We start from the raw sequence: 16,664 nt of genomic DNA on the forward strand, positions 1-16,664 counted from the left end.
GGTGTAGTTCAGCACAGTGCCTGTCCTTTTGTAATTCTGTGTTCTTCAAACGTTTTTAACTTCGACCCACTGAAAAAGACTGCATCGCGACCCGGTGCGCAAGTAAATATAGTAATGGAAACGTTCATTAAAGCGTTTACCATGTGCCAAGCACCTATTCTAAGTGCTCTGGTAAATAAATGGCTAACAACCGGTTCTTTGGGCGGGGGCTCGGGGGTGGGGAGGAAGCCCTGATGTCTCACATTTGCCAATTTTCCGTGGTTTCCATACCATCATCTTGTCAGATTTTAAATTACCGACGTGTAGTCACGGGACGCAGAGTTTGGAAGAGATGCAGTAGTGCGGCATTATGTAATATTTCTACCATACCGTTCAAATAGGGGTAAATGACCTCAAGAGCGTAGAGAATAGTGAAATGCAGTAAAAATAATCAGGAAGTGACGAGTTTTGAGTATCACCTTTTAAATAATCTAATTTATTTTTTTTTTAAGATTTTATTTATTTATCTGACAGAGAGAGACAGCGAGAGAGGGAACACAAGCAGGGGGAGTAGGAGAGGAAAGAAACAGGCTTCCCGCCGAGCAGGGAGCCCGCTGCGGGGCTCGATCCCAGGGTCCTGGGATCATGACCGGAGCCGAAGGCAGACGCTTAACGACTGAGTCACCCAGGCGCCCCTTAAATAATCTAATTTATTTAATTGTAAGTTTATATTATTTCATTTTAAATAATAGCTTTTTAACAACCGGTTCGCGAAATTCCTGAAAATTGAACAAGCAGTCTGCAAACCTGTGCGAGGCTCCAGTGCACTGCTGGATTCTTTCCTTGAACTCATTTTAATCCTGATAACAACCATCTGAAGTAGTTACTGTAACTATCCCCCGTTTATAGATATATAGGGAGGCTATATATTACATTAGGTGTATAAACATATGCTGCTTAATATGTATATGTGATTATGTAGAAATATAGTGATGTATAATATTCATTAGTGTATAGGTTATATGTTAGTAAGAAATTAAATATAAATATACTGTTACATGTAAATGTAAGAAAATATATTTATGCATTTTGTATAGAGTATATATAAAATACACATATCTTATGCATATGACTTATTTATTCTTTCTTTTTTCTTTCTTTTTTTTTTTTTTTTTTTTTGACAGAGAGAGAGTGAGAGCAGGAACACAAGCAGGGGGAGTGGGAGAGGGAGAAGCAGGCTTCCCGCCGAGCAGGGAGCCCGATGTGGGACTCGATCCCAGGACGCTGGGATCGCGACCTGAGCGGAAGGCAGACGCTTAACGACTGAGCCACCCAGGCGCCCTGCATATGACTTTTAAACGTCTGTACTGATATATATAAATATACTGACATCTATATACATTTACTTACTAAAGTAACTGTACTAAATTAAACATACTATTATATGTGTAAATATATGATGTTATGTCAGGTGGTGATAAAAGCTATGAAGAATAACAAAGTAGGGTGAAAGGGATGGAGAGGAACAGAGGGGTCGAGTTGCTCTTTTATTTTATTTTTATTTTTTTGGAAGATTTTATTTATTTATTTGACACAGAGAGAGAGAGAGTGAGAGAGGGAACACAAGCAGGGGGAGCGGGAGAGGGAGAAGCAGGCTTCCTGCCGAGCAGGGAGCCCGATGCGGGGCTCGATCCCAGGACCCGGGATCATGACCTGAGCCGAAGGCAAACGCTTAACGACTGAGCCACCCAGGCGCCCCGTCTTTTATTTTATTTTTTAAAAAATGAATAATTAATTTATTTGAGAGAGCGAGCGCGCGGCGCACGAGCAGGGGGAAGGGAAGAAGGAGGGGGAGAAGCAGACTCCCCACAAAGCAGGGAGCCCTAGGTGGGGCTCGATCCCAGGACCGCAGGATCAGCCGAAGGCAGACGTTTAACTGAGCCACCCAGGCGCCCCTGAGTTGCTTTTTTAGACAGCGTAGTCAGGGAAGACTTCTCTGAGGAGGTGGCATTTGAGCTGCAACCTAAAGGGAAACGCACCCTAGGAATATTTGGAGGAAGAGCATTCCAGACACAGGCAACACCAGGTGCAGAGACCCTGAAGTGAGAACAAGCTTGGTGAGTATTCAAAGAACTGCAAGGATTGATTCATCATTCCTTAGAAATACTGAGCTTCACTAGGCAGGAATTTTGTTCCGTCTTGTTCGCTGCTGCCTCCCGGCCCTAGAACGGGGCCCGGCACACAGGTGGCATTCAGTAGACCTAAGTTGAATCCACCCTTTTGTTGCTTTGTTCCTTTATTCTTTCCTCAGTGGTGCGTTCTGCATTTATGCGGGGGCCCTGGGAGGTGTAGACAGACGGGCAGAGACAGGAAGAGAAGCACTTCCCGGAGGAGTCCCATAGAGCCGGGGAGGAAGCAAGGGCCGATCAGCAGCGCTCCAGGGCCTTGTGGGGGGCGGTGGGAACACGGCTCCCCTGCGGAGGTGAGCAAGGGTGAGAAAGCAAGGGTTCAAGCCACCTGGCCGCTCGCTGCTCCACAGAGGGGAGGGGGTGCCAGGCATTGGGGGCCCATGTTCACCCTGTGGGATGCTTCCCACGTCCTGTTTTCTTGCCTCTCACAAAGAGGATGTTTAAATTTTTTGCAAAGCAACTTGCTTCCTCCAGCAGGGCTGGAGGACTTGGGGGACGGGATCCAGGCTCTGAACTCCCCAGGCTTTTCCCGAAGTAGGGTGTCGGCCTGCAGCTCCCACCCGGCACCCCACTGAGTGTAAAGGTGTCCTCCCTCAGCCTCCTGAGGAGGTCAAGGCGCGGGGAGCTGCCAGGCCAGCTCTGTACCGCGGAGGGCATCTTACCGGGGGAGGGAAAGACGGGGGTGGTCCAGGTGCAGGGGACCAGACACAGACTCAAAAAGCCTTGCTGCCCGGGGGCTGCTTTGAGGGACGGAAGAGTCTCTCAGTGGGGAGCCTGCATGAAAGGAGAGATTAGAATCCTAAATGGAGCCCAGTGGGGGGTTGCTTTCACAGGCGGAGAAGAATTCATTAATTCCTTTCACAAATATGTTATTGAGCAATTATGGTGGGTCAGGCATTGTTCTAAGTGCTTTACCTGTATTAATTCATTCAGTCTTCCCAGGGCCCTAAGAGTTCGATGTTATTCTGCCCCGGGGGAAGCGGAGACCCCGAGGTTTCAGAACTTGCCCCAGGCCACACAGCTAGTAAGTGAGAGAGCTGGGAAAGCTCACGCTGTTAACTGCTTGGCTCTGTGGCTCCCTCCCCTGAAGGCTGCTGAGCAGTGACCTGTTTTAATGGAAAGCAGGGATCTGCTTATAAGAACCCACAGGAACCCAAACCGACTTCTAATAGACTCGATCGCAATCCCAAATGTCACACAAGAGTCTGCTTTACCGAACCCACAAAAGCCTTAAATGACCCCGCGAAAGGACCTTAACTTCGATGAACTAACAAAGCCTTCTTATCCCTGGCACAGACTCAAGGCCTCGGTCAAGCTTAAAGACATCTGTTCCTTCTAAAGCAAGCTGCCCTCCCTCCGCAGCCAGATTTCACTTTCCCTTTGTTTTTCCTCCTACCAGCATATGTTGAACACTTGCCGTTTGCCCTGAAACTTAGCTAAGTTATGGGGCGCGGGGCTGGATGAGGGTTTGTCCCTCCCCTAGAAGAGGTCACTTGGCAGAAATAAAGATAAAAATGATGATAATAGGACACTTGATACGTGGCATTTATTGAGCACCTGCTGTGTGCCTGATGGCCTGGCCCTGGGCAATGTTGGAGGGTCTAAGAAGGCCCTGGGAGGGCAGGGGCATGAATGATCAGGGCAGGAAACTGCTGCTGGGATGTGGTGGGTGGGGGCATCTGTTTTTTTGTCCAAGGTACACTAGTTCTTTGGACAGGACGCTTCGTCTTTTCTTGAAATCTAGACACCTGCCTAGCCACCTCTCCCCCTCGCCAATCCCCCCCCCGCCCCCCAACACACATACCATAGCCATGTAGGCCAAGGCCTCTGCCGACAGGTGTCTCTTTCCCTGGCTGGTCTGTAACACAGATGTGTAATGGCTCTGGGCGGCGTGGGGGGGGGAGAGGTGAAATATGAGAGGAGAGAGACAGCAGAATAGGCTGGGATAGACAGGGAAGTGTGTGTGTGTGTGTGTGTGTGTGTGTGTGTGTGTGTGTGTGTGTTTGGATATCCTCAGTGTATCTCATCTGCCTGTACATGTTCTCAGCCACAAACACACACATGTGAGCTCCACCCATACCTTCCTGTGTAGCTTACCTGGTTGTATCTTGTATCTGTGACTGCCTGGCCAACCGTGTGCCTTGCTGCGGTCTGCTTCTGCAGTTCATCTACATGGGGCTGGGTGTGTGTGTCCCTGGGGTGTTTATGTGTCTCCTTTGTAATGCTCATGGGTGCTGAGTGTGTTTATGTGTCTCGCCCGGACGTGCGTGTCTCCTGTGTCTGTGTGTCTTTCTTCTCTGCCGCCATATTTGTGTCTGGTTGTGGTGAGTGACTGTGTGCGCGCGCCCTATGGGTGTTTCTCTTGGGGCCACTGTATGTGTCCTATCTGGTTCCTTTGTTTCCTCTTCATGTTCCTTTGAGATGTAGTTTCTGGATTTCCTCTTCATCCCGACAGTTCAGTGTCCTCTCTGCATCCCTGCTTTCCCTGTCCACGCACCTGTAGTTATTGTGAATTTAGAACGCGCTCCCTGCACGTTTCTTCTGACTTGATTTGCGAACGGCTGTCTGCGTTCATGGCTGTGTGCGGCCGTCTGCGTAACCGGGATGGTGTGTGGGTGTGTGACGGCAGCTTCTCTGTATGGTCGTGCCTGCCCGTGAATGCCCCTCTCTGTGACGAGAGAGCCCTGTGTGGTCACCCGGGGTCACGAGTTCACATGTGAGTTCCCATGCACAGAGGTATCATCATAGAGCCTGAATCTGGACATGGGCCTTCAGGATTGTTTGAAGCTGGAATCATCCATACGAGAGACAATGTCCGCCCACCCCCGCCCCACCACCCCCGCACCCCCCGTCTGATGTTGTCACCTGTGTGAAGTCCTATCTGTGTGCTCCCTGGGGTAGGGCTGCCAAGTCTGTGCATGATGATATCTGTGAGTCTGGAGTGGCTGGAAATCAGCGTGGGCCTGCCCTGTGTCCATGTGTGGGTGATGATACCCTGTCGTGGGAGGTCATTTGGTGCAGCTGTGAGCATGTGACAGTACCAAGGCCTGGGCGCCCCAGGTGCAGTCTCTGTGTGTTCATCTGTCAGCCTATATTCTCTGTGTGCGGCTGTGGGTCTGTGCGCAAGCGCGCACTTCTGCGGGCGGTGGTGGGTCAGCCTCCGATTCTGAGCCCTGGATGGGGTTGTGATCCCTGAGCGCGCAGGAGGCTCTCTCCTGCTGGGGGGAAGTAAACGCCCCGTCCCTTACCCTCCTCCGACTGACTGCGGGTAGGGTGGGGGCATCTGGGCCAGCTTTGAAGCCCCAGCCAGCCCCTGGCCTTTCCGGGAATTCTCTGCTCCCCGTAGGCGGGGTGGGGGGGTGGGGGTGTGTGGGCAGGAGGGTGAAGAGACCCGGACAGAGGCCTCTTGTCCACCGGGACCTCAAGCAGCCTGGTGGAAGCTGGGCCTGGACCCCAAGTCCAATCCGCCTGACTCTGTGCAGGAGACACATGCCTTGCCTGGGACAGACATGCCTGTCACATGCTTGGATGGGAGTGAACAGACGGACCCACATATAAGGCAGACACACAGACAGTGGGGCTCCTCGGTTAGGGTGTGGACAGGCCCCACCCAAAGCCTGGGATGGGGTCCAGGACTTTAGGGCGTGCCTTGTTTGCAGACAGTGTAGATCCACACTCCCCACCCAACCACAAATGCCCCCTCCCCCCGCCTCTCTCTGGGGACCCCCAAGATCTAAGGTCCATTTTTGGCTAGGCCAGGCTATCTCTCTCTCTCTCTGAGGTCAGTCTATAGTGGCCTGGCTCTGCCTGTCCCTGTCCCTGTCCCCTTGCTGCTCCCAGGCCTGTCCATCCACCCTGTCTGCCCCTCTGCCTGAATCAGCCTCTCTCGACCTATTGTCATCTGTCCCTCTAGGTGTCTCCCTGACTCAAACACTCCCTCTGTCCCCATGTCTCTCCGGGCTGGTGTGTCTGTTCCCAGCCTCTGGGGATGTGTCTGGCTGCGTCCACCTGTCTATCTTCCAGTTGTCTCTCCTGCTTATTCCTGGGCCTGACTGCCTGTTGCCTTCCTCCAGATGCTTCCAGGGGCCTACACCCTGTCTCTGAGTCTGTCTGTGCCCCTCTTTCTCCCTACGACTGCCCCTCTGCCTGTCTACCTATCCTCCACAACACGGCTGTCTTTCTGTCCTCCTGTCGGCTGTCTTCTCCTGCCCGCCTATCTCTATTTTGTGATTGTTTCTCTTACGATCTCTGTCTCTCCTCTCTGCACCTTTTCCCTCCATCTGTCCCTCCCCGCTGTGTGTCCGATCTCTGCGTCAGCGGCCCCTGCCTGCCTGGCCCTTCTCTCTAGGTGTGGATCTACTCCCTCAATCTTTCTGTCCACCTCCCCCCCTCCCCACTCAAAGCCCCTACACACCTCTGTCTCTCTCCACGTGGGTCCAGGTGAAGGAGAGAAGCGCCCTCCTCCCCCACCCCCTTTCCTCCTCCCAGAGCCAGATGGAGGGAAACTGAATTAAAATTAAAAGTTCTTCCCAGAAAAAAAATAATCCGCGGGCCAGATGCGGCTCGGGCGGCGCTGATTAGCCACCTCGCAAGCGCGGCCGAGCTGATTGGCTACAGGGCGGGGCGGGGGCAGGGTCCGCGGAGGGGGAGCCGCGCCGGCCGTGGGGTCCCAGAGCCCTAGTGAGTTACTGCCGCTTCGGGAGCTGAGAGGAGCAGGGAGGTGAGGAGGGGGCGCTGGCCGGGATGGGGCTCCGGAGACCCCGACGCACGAGTGGGGATCCCGGGAGAGGTTTCCTGGAGGAACCTCCGGTGGGGGGGGATTCCCTGGAGACCTTTTTAGCGCTAGCGGGGAATTGAATGGGAGGGGGAGTCCTTTTGGTGCCCTGCTCCCAGGAAGTGAATTCAGAAGTGGGCGAGAGTCTCCAGAGAGTGCTCGCGACTGAGGATGGGGCTCCTTGAGAGGCGTCCCCTTCCCGGGAAGGGGATTCGGGGCTTGGGGAGGGGGTTTCCCGGAGGCACTTTTAGCGGTGATGGGCACCTTGCATGGGGGTTTCTGAGATACCGCACTCCCAGGAAGTGAGCTCTGGTCTGGGGGTTTCTTCGGAGACACTCCATCCAGAAAACCGGGGCTCCAGGCTCGCTTGGGGATTGCGGATCACCCCCACCCCAAGAAACGCATCAAGCCCTGGGAGGGGGCTTTTGATGAAGGTCTCAGAGATAGCTCATCCTCAGGAGGGGAAATTAGGGCTCAGGGCAGGTTCCTGAGACACCCCAAGACCAGGAAGGATCTTAAGTCTGGAAGCGTCTCTAAAGTTACTTCTGCCAGGAGAACGAGTGTTTAAGACTCGACAGCGGTCCCGGAAAAATACTTCTCTAATCCCTAAAAAGGGGATTAAATGGGTATCCCCGGGTCACTTGTATCCTTGGAAGGAGGCTCAGTTTGGGGAATTGTCTCTGGCCTCTAGTGAGGATATTCAGAGTTGTGGCAGAGAGCAATTTGCAGCCTGGGGAGGGGGCTAGGGTCTCCAAGCCCGCGCCCCCCCCTTTCCCCCCAACCTCCAGCTCCTTCAACAGGTTGCATCAGCTCCGGGCTCAGGCTCAGGGCCCAGGCTGGGAGGAGGGGGGTAGGGGGCGTTAGGAGGGGTGGGGCAGCCAGGCCGACACGTGTCCCTGTAAGGAGTGAGAGGCTTGGCCAAGCGGTGAGGGTGGAGGGAGGGGGGTGTGTGTGTGTGGGGGGGGGCGGCAAGGAAAGAGGCAGCAAGAGAGACTGAGTGAGTGTGGGGTCTGGGAGGACAGGCTATTCCAGCTCCAGATGGCCATGTCGTCCGCTGTGGGGTCCCTCTCTCTCTCTCCCTTTCTCTCTGTCTCTCTCCCCCCTCCCCCTCTATTTGTCTCTCGCTGCCCTCTTTTTCTGCTTGTCTGAGTAACTGTTGGCATCTCTCCCCCTCCGGTTCCCTTCTCTGCCTCCCATGTCTTCCTCCGTTGCCTCTCACTGTTGTCTTTGAGTCTCTCCGTTTATCTCCCCATCTCTCTGGTTCTCCATCTGTCTTTGTCTGGCCCCCTACCCTCTCGATCCAGCTCTCCCCACTTGGTAGCCCCCCTGCCTCATCTCTGACCCCCTGCCCCCATTTCTTGGCCCACAGCATGGAGCTGCAGGACCCAAAGATGAACGGAGCCCTCCCTGCGGATGCTCTGGGGTGAGTCAGGGGCCCAAGGGGACAAGGCCAGGGGTCAGGATTACCCCCTCACCCCCCCACCCCCCCACCCCGGATTTCTCTGCCCTCTCCAGCTACAGGCAGGAACGCGAAGGCTTCCTGCCCAGCCATCCTCCTGCTCCAGGGAGGAAGCCAATCGAGTTCATGGATGTGAGTGACCTCACAGGATCTGTCCCAGCTGCACCTTGCCCGGCTCCTCTCTTCCCCTCCTGTTCCCTCTTCCCGGGGCTTCCCTGCCTAGCTGTTTCCTGCCCCAGCTGCTCCCCGGTCCCCAGCTGCTCCCCTCCCTAGCTGTTTTGCCTCTGGTGACTGCTGCGCCCTCCCCTGTTCTCCACTTCCAGCTTCTCCCCTCCGAAGTTTCTCCTGGCTCTTCCTTCCTAGCTCTTGCCTTTCCAGCTTCTCCCTGGCTTCAACTCCTTTTCCTTCCTAGCCTCCATCCTAGGCCCTTTCTGGGCTTCTCCGCGCCCCAGTCACTTCTCCCCTAGTCTTTCCTGGGCCCCAGCCCTGGTCTCCTTACCTGGTCTCCCTCCCCCTGTGTGCCCGGGCCTGGCTCCTTCCCCACAGTTCGAGGGGAAGACATCGTTTGGAATGTCAGTGTTCAATCTCAGCAACGCCATCATGGGCAGCGGCATCCTGGGACTGGCCTATGCCATGGCCCACACAGGGGTCCTCTTCTTCTTGTGAGTCCTGGGCAGCCGGTGGGCGTGGGGTGGGGCAGGGGTGCTGTGTGGGCCAAGCGGGAGGCCTGGGGGCCAAGTCTGAGCTGGGCCATCTGTCACAGGGCCCTGTTGCTATGCATTGCTCTTCTGTCTTCATACTCCATCCATCTCCTGCTGACCTGTGCTGGCGTTGTAGGTAAGGCCTGGAGCTCAACCCGTATCTTGGACCCCAGACTCTGGACCCAGCCCTCTGACCTGAGACCCTAGACCTTATAACCCAAACCCTAGATTATGAACACACCACACCCCCAGATCTCGGACCCAGGACCCCAGACTCCATCCTCAACTCCCTGGATTCCAGCTCTCAGACTGCACAGTGGCCCTGAGAACTTAACTGGGCTCCCAGATCCCCACCTCCCAATCCTCATCCCTCACCCTCAGTCTGACACCAAACCTCATTTCTCAGACCCTCCCCACACCCAGATTACGACACTCCGCTTCTAACCCCCACTCCTCAGTCTCTAGCTCCCCCTAATTGTGGAAGCCAGCCCCATGACCCCAAGACACCCGCTACCCACCTCCAGCCCCCAACCTTCTCCCTGGTCCCAGATCGCACCTCCCAGGCTCCACCTCAACCCCACCCCGAACTGCTTAACTCTCACCTCCAGCTTCCATCAATCAGACCCAATTACCCCCAGTCCCAACTCCTCAGCTCCCTGACCCTCGGGCCCACCCCCCACCCCCTCACCCCTGGCCTGGCCTCCTGGACCCACAACCCATTCCCTCCTGTCTTCCTACCCCAGGGATCCGAGCCTATGAGCAGCTGGGACAGAGGGCTCTGGGGCCCGCGGGGAAGGTAGTGGTGGCTGCGGTGATCTGTCTGCACAATGTTGGGGGTGAGGACTCTGGGAGGTAGGGGATCAGCTTGGGGGAAGAGGGTGGGGTGGGGTGGGCTTCCTCAGGCTGGGCTGGGGGGATGAGGGGAATCCTTCTGCTTATACCTCCCCCCACCTGCACCAGCCATGTCCAGTTACCTGTTCATCATCAAATCCGAACTCCCCCTGGTTATCGGCACCTTCCTGGACATGGACCCCGAGGGGTGAGTGAGCAACACCCCTTGGCTCTGGCCGGCAGGCCATTGAGTCTACCTGTGCAGTCTGCCTGCTCTCTTCAACTCTGTGCCCAGCTGACTCCCAGGTGTTCTGAGACTGTTGGGCAGGCCAGTGGGGTCAGACTGTGATGCTTCTGTTTTGTGAGGCCAACAGCGTGTGTGACCGTTGCTCTATCTAGTAGACCACGGGTTGGTTTTGGTGACTGTTGTTCTGGCTGACTCTATCTGGTAGCTGACTCCGTATGTCCAGTCGACTCTGAGGCTGACCATGTGATTATACACATCAAGTAGACCGAAGCTGTGTGGATTTGGTTCTGGACCGTAGTACTGGAAGACTCTCTGGCCAGCTAGACCACAGCTGGCTACAGCTGTGTCCTGTGTGCTGGGAGTCCGACCATGTGTGTCTGACATTTGCTTACTCTGACTTTTCCCCGTCCAGCGGATTCTGTTTGATTCAGGGTCCCTCAGGCTGGCGAAATCTGTCTGGCTGTCAGTGTGAGCGTGTGGTGTACTGTGGTGCCAACTATGTGTATGTGATTGGCTCTGACTGTATGCGCCAGTGGACTCCCATTTCTGTTTAATTTGGCAGCCATTTTTTTCTGGCAAGTTCCCTCTGGCTGTGTGTGTGTGTGTGTGTGTGTGTGTGTGTGTGTGATCCTCAACTATGACAATATGTCCTCTGGACTATGGTTCCCACCATGTGTGTTTGACCACTGTTCTGAGTATGCATCTAGTTGACGGTATGTTTGATTTTTTTTTTTTAAAGATTTTATTTATTTATTTGACAGAGAGAGAGACAGCGAGAGCCGGAACACAAGCAGGGGGAGAGGGAGAGGGAGAAGCAGGCTTCCCGCGGAGCAGGGAGCCTGATGCGGGGCTTGATCCCAGGACCCTGAGATCATGACCTGAGCCGAAGGCAGACGCTTAACTTACTGAGCCACCCAGGCGCCCCTTGATTTTCCATCCATCTGCTGGCTGAGTCTGTTCAGTTGTTTGTATATGATGGCTGACTCTGTGTATCCTCTTAGATCTTCGGGTTTGATTCTGAAATTGTTTAGGTAGCTGACCATCTGTGTGACGAGGTGTATCTAATTACTATAATTAGTTCCCAGCGACTATGTGGTCAGTGGTACTTTGTCGGTTTGTTTCTGTGTCACTGTGTGTGCGAGATGGTGTGTGAGTGCCTGGAACATAGTAGGCAATTAATACAATTCTTTTGGACAAATGAGCAGTTTTTCAGCCGGTTCTGTATTAACTGTCTTGCCTAGGCACCACCCTCCAATATCTGTACAGATCCCACTCTTTCTTTGAGCTGGGTCCCAACAAGAGCTGGTTGGTTTTGCCTCATTTCGATCTTTGGTTGTGTGGCCAAGGTGGCCCAGCTACTTTGAGGTGTTCAACACACACCTTGAGCTGTTCAGACAACCACATGTGTGTCTTCCTGACTTCTTGTCTGACTTTGTGCCATTGCCTGATCATCCGACTGTTGTTCGACCCGTCAGACGCACCAGGGTCAGGACTCACTCTGTGTCCGGTACCGTGTGTGGGACTGTGGGAGTCTCACTGATTCGGGGTCCTGTCTGCCCATCTGGTTGTATGTCCGCTTGTGAGTCTGACGGCACAGTTTTGTCCGGCTGTGTGTGTGTGTGTGTTCTTAGCTGTGTCCCTTTGACAGGGTTCGACTGACAGTCTGATTATCCATCTGGCTCTTTCTGCCCATCCCGTTGTGCCATTTGTCACTGTGACGGCTTGAATGACTTCTCACAGCTGAGGCGTCGACTCATCTCCCCCGACTGCAGGCAGAAATCCATCTGTTCGGCTGTCTTCTATGAGCGCCTGCCTGACGGTTTTCTTTGGCAGGCAGCTAGTCACTGTGTTTGCCTGTCTCCCCAGGGGCTGGTTCTTGAAGGGAAACCTCCTCATCATCATTGTCAGTGTGTTAATCATCCTGCCACTGGCCCTCATGAGACACTTGGGTAAGAGGCTTCCTGTGTTGGTCATTGGATAGTGGATTTAGAGAAGGGGAGCCAGATTGAGAAAACCCCCATTTTCAAGGGCGGTGACATACCAGGGGAGAGCTTGTGTGAGGTGGGCTTTAACAGATGAATAGGAGTTTGCTATGGAGGGGAGGTGGGTCCGGGTAGAAGTAAAAGCTTGTGCAAAAGGGTGGCCTAAGTGGGGTGAGGTAGCCTGAAAGGCCAAACTAGGGTTTGATATTTGCTATACGGGGGGGGGGGGTCCCTTGATTTCTGAGGCTCTGTGTATTACCCCTTGCAGGCTACCTGGGGTATACCAGTGGTCTCTCTTTGACCTGTATGCTGTTTTTCCTCATTTCGGTGAGTCTGAGGGAGAAGGACATGAAAAAAGCAAAGAAAGAGTTTGGAACATGGGGACGTAGGCTTCCCCGTGACCTCGCTTCCCCACCCTCCCCCAGGTCATCTACAAGAAGTTCCAGCTTGGCTGTGCTGTAGGTCTCAATGAGACAGCAGTGGAGAGCAAGAATCCCCCGGGCCTTCCCATCCAGGGACTCAACAGGAGCTGTGAGGCCCAGATGTTCACCGTGGACTCGCAGGTGGGTGTGCGGGTGCGTGTATAGAGCTTGCACCTCTGGTCCTATCCTGCTGAGAACGGAGCTGGGCATCGGACATCAGGGGGCTTCCATGGTGGGGCCAGGGGGAAGAAGGGTGGGGGAGAGACCCCTGTAGGTTCTAATCTCGGGTATGTGGGCCATTCCCCCAGATGTTCTACACAGTGCCCATAATGGCTTTTGCCTTCGTCTGCCACCCTGAGGTGCTGCCCATCTACACAGAGCTCTGCCGGTGAGTGGGCAGGCAAGTGGGCGTAGGTGGTGCGATAGTCATAATGTCCCACAATCCCTCAAGCAGTCCTGTACTGTGGCTCGATCGTGGCTAGATCACGCCAGGAGAGGGGTTTGAGGTGGCCTTGTCGGGGGCGGGGGTGTGCCGGGCAGAGCCTTTTTACTGATTAGGGCTTAAATATTCTGTGCAAGCGTGAATGGGCAGTGTGGGGAGGCAGAAATGATGAGATGGAGGGGGTAGCGTGCATGGATGGGGATGAGGAGGTGGGGATGGTCAGAGAGAGTGGGGTACAGGTGGACACAACAGGGGGGCAGGGAGGATATGATGGAGGGACGTGTGGGTGAAGAGATAGGGGCACAGCATGGGGGTCAGATGCGAGGGAGAGGCAGAGGTCGTCAGACAGAGGAGCTAGACAAAGATGGTCATATGCGGTGAGATGGATGGACAGAGGGAGGCTTGGCTAGTCACACAGGGGAAGTAGAGATGGGCATCCCAGTGTGTACCAGCTGGACATCCGCTCTGGAAGAAGGGGACTCTGGAGGGCCTGGGCTCCTTTTGAGGGGCCTACCTCAAGTCCAGGGGTCTGGGCATGACAGTTCCATAACCTCTATGACTCAGGCCCTCCAAGCACAGAATGCAGGCCGTGGCCAACGTGTCCATTGGGGCCATGTTCTGCATGTATGGGCTCACAGCGACCTTTGGATACCTCACCTTCTACAGTGAGTGGGGCTGGGGCCAGGTGGGGGCTGGAGTGGGGACTGGGCAGACTGCTCGGGCAGGAGCCTGAGCTCTTTCCCTCCGTGCCCCGGACCCATCAGTTTCCAAAGAGGGGACACACGTCGCACATGTGGGTTTTGTTGCCGTGTGTGTGTCTGTGTGTGTGTGTTTCCGGGGCGCTGGTCTCAGTGCTCCCGCCACACCGTGCATCCTGTGTCCCGTGCCCCGCGGCCCAGATAGCGTGGAGGCGGAGATGCTGCACATGTATAGCCAGCAGGACCTGCTCATCCTCTGCGTGCGCCTGGCCGTGCTGCTTGCAGTGACTCTCACTGTGCCGGTCGTGCTGTTCCCTGTACGTGGGGGCGGGGCACGGAGCGGACGGACGTGGGTGGAGGGTGGAGGCACGGGTGTTCGGCTGCGGGGCGGAGGCGGGAGCGGACGGACGGACAGACGGATGGAGGAGGCAGGGATGGACAATAGGGAAGGCAGAGTTGTCAGGTGGACAGAGGAGGCAAAAATTGAGGGTCGGACAGAAAGGGGACATCGGTGGCAGGACAGAGAGAATGAGTGAGGGGAGGGGTAGTCAGCTGGAGGGAGGAGGCACCAGGTGTTGGGCCAGGCCGAAGAGGGAGGCAGGAATAGTCAGGGTAGAGGCGGAGAGAGATGGACAGTCAGAATGAAGAGACAGGGATGGACAGCATCCCTTAGGATGGGTGGAGGCAGAAATAGTGAGGTATAAGAGGGACCAGGCCCTCAGATGCGGGGGGGGGGGGAGCGGTGGGATGACTAGACAGAGGAGGGAGAGAGAGGTTAGTCAGATGGCGACAGAGGCAGGGATCTCAGACGGAATGGAAGGAAGGACAGGAGGGCAGTCAGACAGGGAGGCAGAGATTCCAGAGCGCGGGTCGAGGCATCGACGGGTGATCAGACAGAAGGAAGAGGCATGGATTGTCAGAAGGGTGGCAAGATGCTCATTTAGAAGGTGGAGGTACAGATGGAAGCTCAGACCAGGTAGACATGTAGATAGTCAGATGGAGGGAGGATCAGGGACCTCACGTGGGGTGGAGGCACAGATGGATGCTCAGAGGGTGGAGTTCAAGCCAGATGACCACACGGAGGGGGGCAGCAGCTCTTGGGCCCTGACTGGTGTCCTACCCTACTCTGACCACAGATCCGCCGGGCCCTGCAGCAGCTGCTCTTCCCAAGCAGGGACTTCAGCTGGCCACGACATGTGGCCATTGCCCTGATCCTGCTTGTCTTGGTCAATGTTCTTGTCATTTGCGTGCCGACCATCCGGGATATCTTTGGGGTTATTGGTTAGTACCCCCAGCCCCAGTCCCAGACGCCACCTAATAGGTGCCCTATACTCCAAACTTACATTGATTTCTGTCCCTCCTGCTTGTCCTCCAGGGTCCACCTCAGCCCCCAGCCTCATCTTCATCCTTCCTAGCATCTTCTACCTCCGCATTGTGCCATCTGAGGTGGAGCCCCTGTACTCCTGGCCTAAGATCCAGGTGAGCATTCCAGGGGAGGGCTGGGGAAAGAGGGAGCATTCTGAGGAGGGAGCACCCCAGGATGGCCAGGGATAAAAAGGAACACTGTCACGAGGGGGCTGGGGGAAAGGAGGGCAGGTGGTCTGGAAGAATGAAGGAGATTGTCTTAGGAAGGGGCTGAGCAGACAGAGCACCAGCGGGGTCTGCCAAGACAGAGGGAGCATTCTACAGGCAGATGGAAGGAGTGCTATTAGAAAAGGGTCGGGAGCACTTTCAAGGAGGATAAAGGAGAATACTCTCTGAAGGGTTCTAGAAAGATGGAGAATTCTTAGGAAGGGGCTGGTGTTAAGGAAGGGGAGAGAGCAGGAGGGTCAGGAATGAATGGGGCACTCTAGAGGGGATGGAGGGCTTGAGGAACATTTCCAGGAGTGCTGGTGTGGAGAGCCAACCAGCCCCATCTTCTCTCCCTCTCGTCCACAGGCTCTGTGTTTTGGTCTCCTGGGGGTCCTCTTCATGGCCATCAGTCTAGGCTTTATGTTTGCCAACTGGGCCACAGGCCAGAGCCATGTGTCCGGACACTGACCTTGCCCTGCTCCGCCCTGGGCCCCTGTGCGCATGCATGTTCCCGTGCATGTGGAGGAAGATGGGGCCGCTCTCCAGGTCCCTCAAGCCTGGCGTGTGGAGATGGCTGGTTCCCATTAACATGGCTCTTGGAGGTAGGGGGGCCACAGAGCTTGCAGAGTGGTCCGCTTCCTTCCTCCGCAGGGATGCTGAGCTTGGATCATGGCCCTAAGCCCAACCCAACCCCGCGGGAGGAGACCAGGTCCTTGGGGAATCCCCGCCCAGCCCAGTCCTTTCTGCCTCTCCTGGCAGAAGCTGTTTGTCAGGATCACCCTCGAGCTAAAGGGGAAGAATAAAGATGCTGAATTGCAACTCTGGCCTCAGCCTTCTGATCTCTTTCTAATAAATCTTCCTGGGGGAGCCTGCCTAGGTTCAGACACGGGTAAACTGAAGCCCTGAGCGTAGGATTGAACCGGCTCTCGAATGTTCACTCACGTCTCCACTCCTTCGGTAACTTGCCACCCAACTCATCGTTCTGTTCATTTCCTCACTCGAGAAACATCTACTGAGAGCCTCCTGGGTGCCAGGCACTGTTTTGGGTTCTAGGGTTTCAACAGTGAATCAAGCAGACCATAATCCCTGTAGATGGTGATCTAGCACCAAAGTAGGCAAACCATGACTCACAGGCCAAAGGCAGCAGTCCGCTGCCTCTTTGTGTGGCCACTGAGCCAAAAATAGTTTGCACATTTCTAACTGACTGGGAAAAAAAAAATCCAAAAAAGAATAATTTGTGACACTTGAAAATGATGAAATTTAAATTGCAGTGTCTGCAGATCTTTTATCGGAACACAATAATGCTTGTTCACTTACATATTGTTTATGGCTCTTCAGTGCTAGTACAGCAGGGCTGAGGAATTGCAA

At 54.8% G+C, this 16,664-nt stretch overlaps 1 protein-coding gene across 3 annotated transcripts; it reads left to right on the plus strand.

The window, feature by feature from the left end:
* The first annotated feature begins 1,913 nt into the window (after positions 1–1,913).
* On the plus strand, positions 1,914–16,110 carry SLC38A5 (solute carrier family 38 member 5). Of its 3 annotated transcripts, none has more exons than XM_027608263.1 (16): positions 1,914–2,096; positions 8,312–8,365; positions 8,458–8,533; positions 8,948–9,063; positions 9,165–9,238; positions 9,846–9,938; positions 10,063–10,141; positions 12,047–12,129; positions 12,431–12,489; positions 12,588–12,725; positions 12,893–12,972; positions 13,591–13,691; positions 13,926–14,041; positions 14,861–15,005; positions 15,100–15,203; positions 15,663–16,110. In XM_027608263.1, the coding sequence occupies exons 2-16, from the start codon at positions 8,313–8,315 to the stop codon at positions 15,762–15,764; spliced, it is 1,419 nt and encodes a 472-aa protein (XP_027464064.1). In that variant the 5' UTR covers positions 1,914–2,096; position 8,312; the 3' UTR covers positions 15,765–16,110. The 3 variants fall into 3 exon arrangements, with proteins under 3 accessions (XP_027464064.1, XP_027464063.1, XP_027464065.1); XM_027608262.1 differs by lacking the exon at positions 1,914–2,096 and adding an exon at positions 6,836–6,888; XM_027608264.1 differs by lacking the exon at positions 1,914–2,096 and adding an exon at positions 7,907–7,939.
* Positions 16,111–16,664: the final 554 nt, after the last annotated feature.

Source organism: Zalophus californianus, chromosome X (genome assembly GCF_009762305.2).
Source record: "Zalophus californianus isolate mZalCal1 chromosome X, mZalCal1.pri.v2, whole genome shotgun sequence".
Taxonomy (NCBI): domain Eukaryota; kingdom Metazoa; phylum Chordata; class Mammalia; order Carnivora; family Otariidae; genus Zalophus; species Zalophus californianus.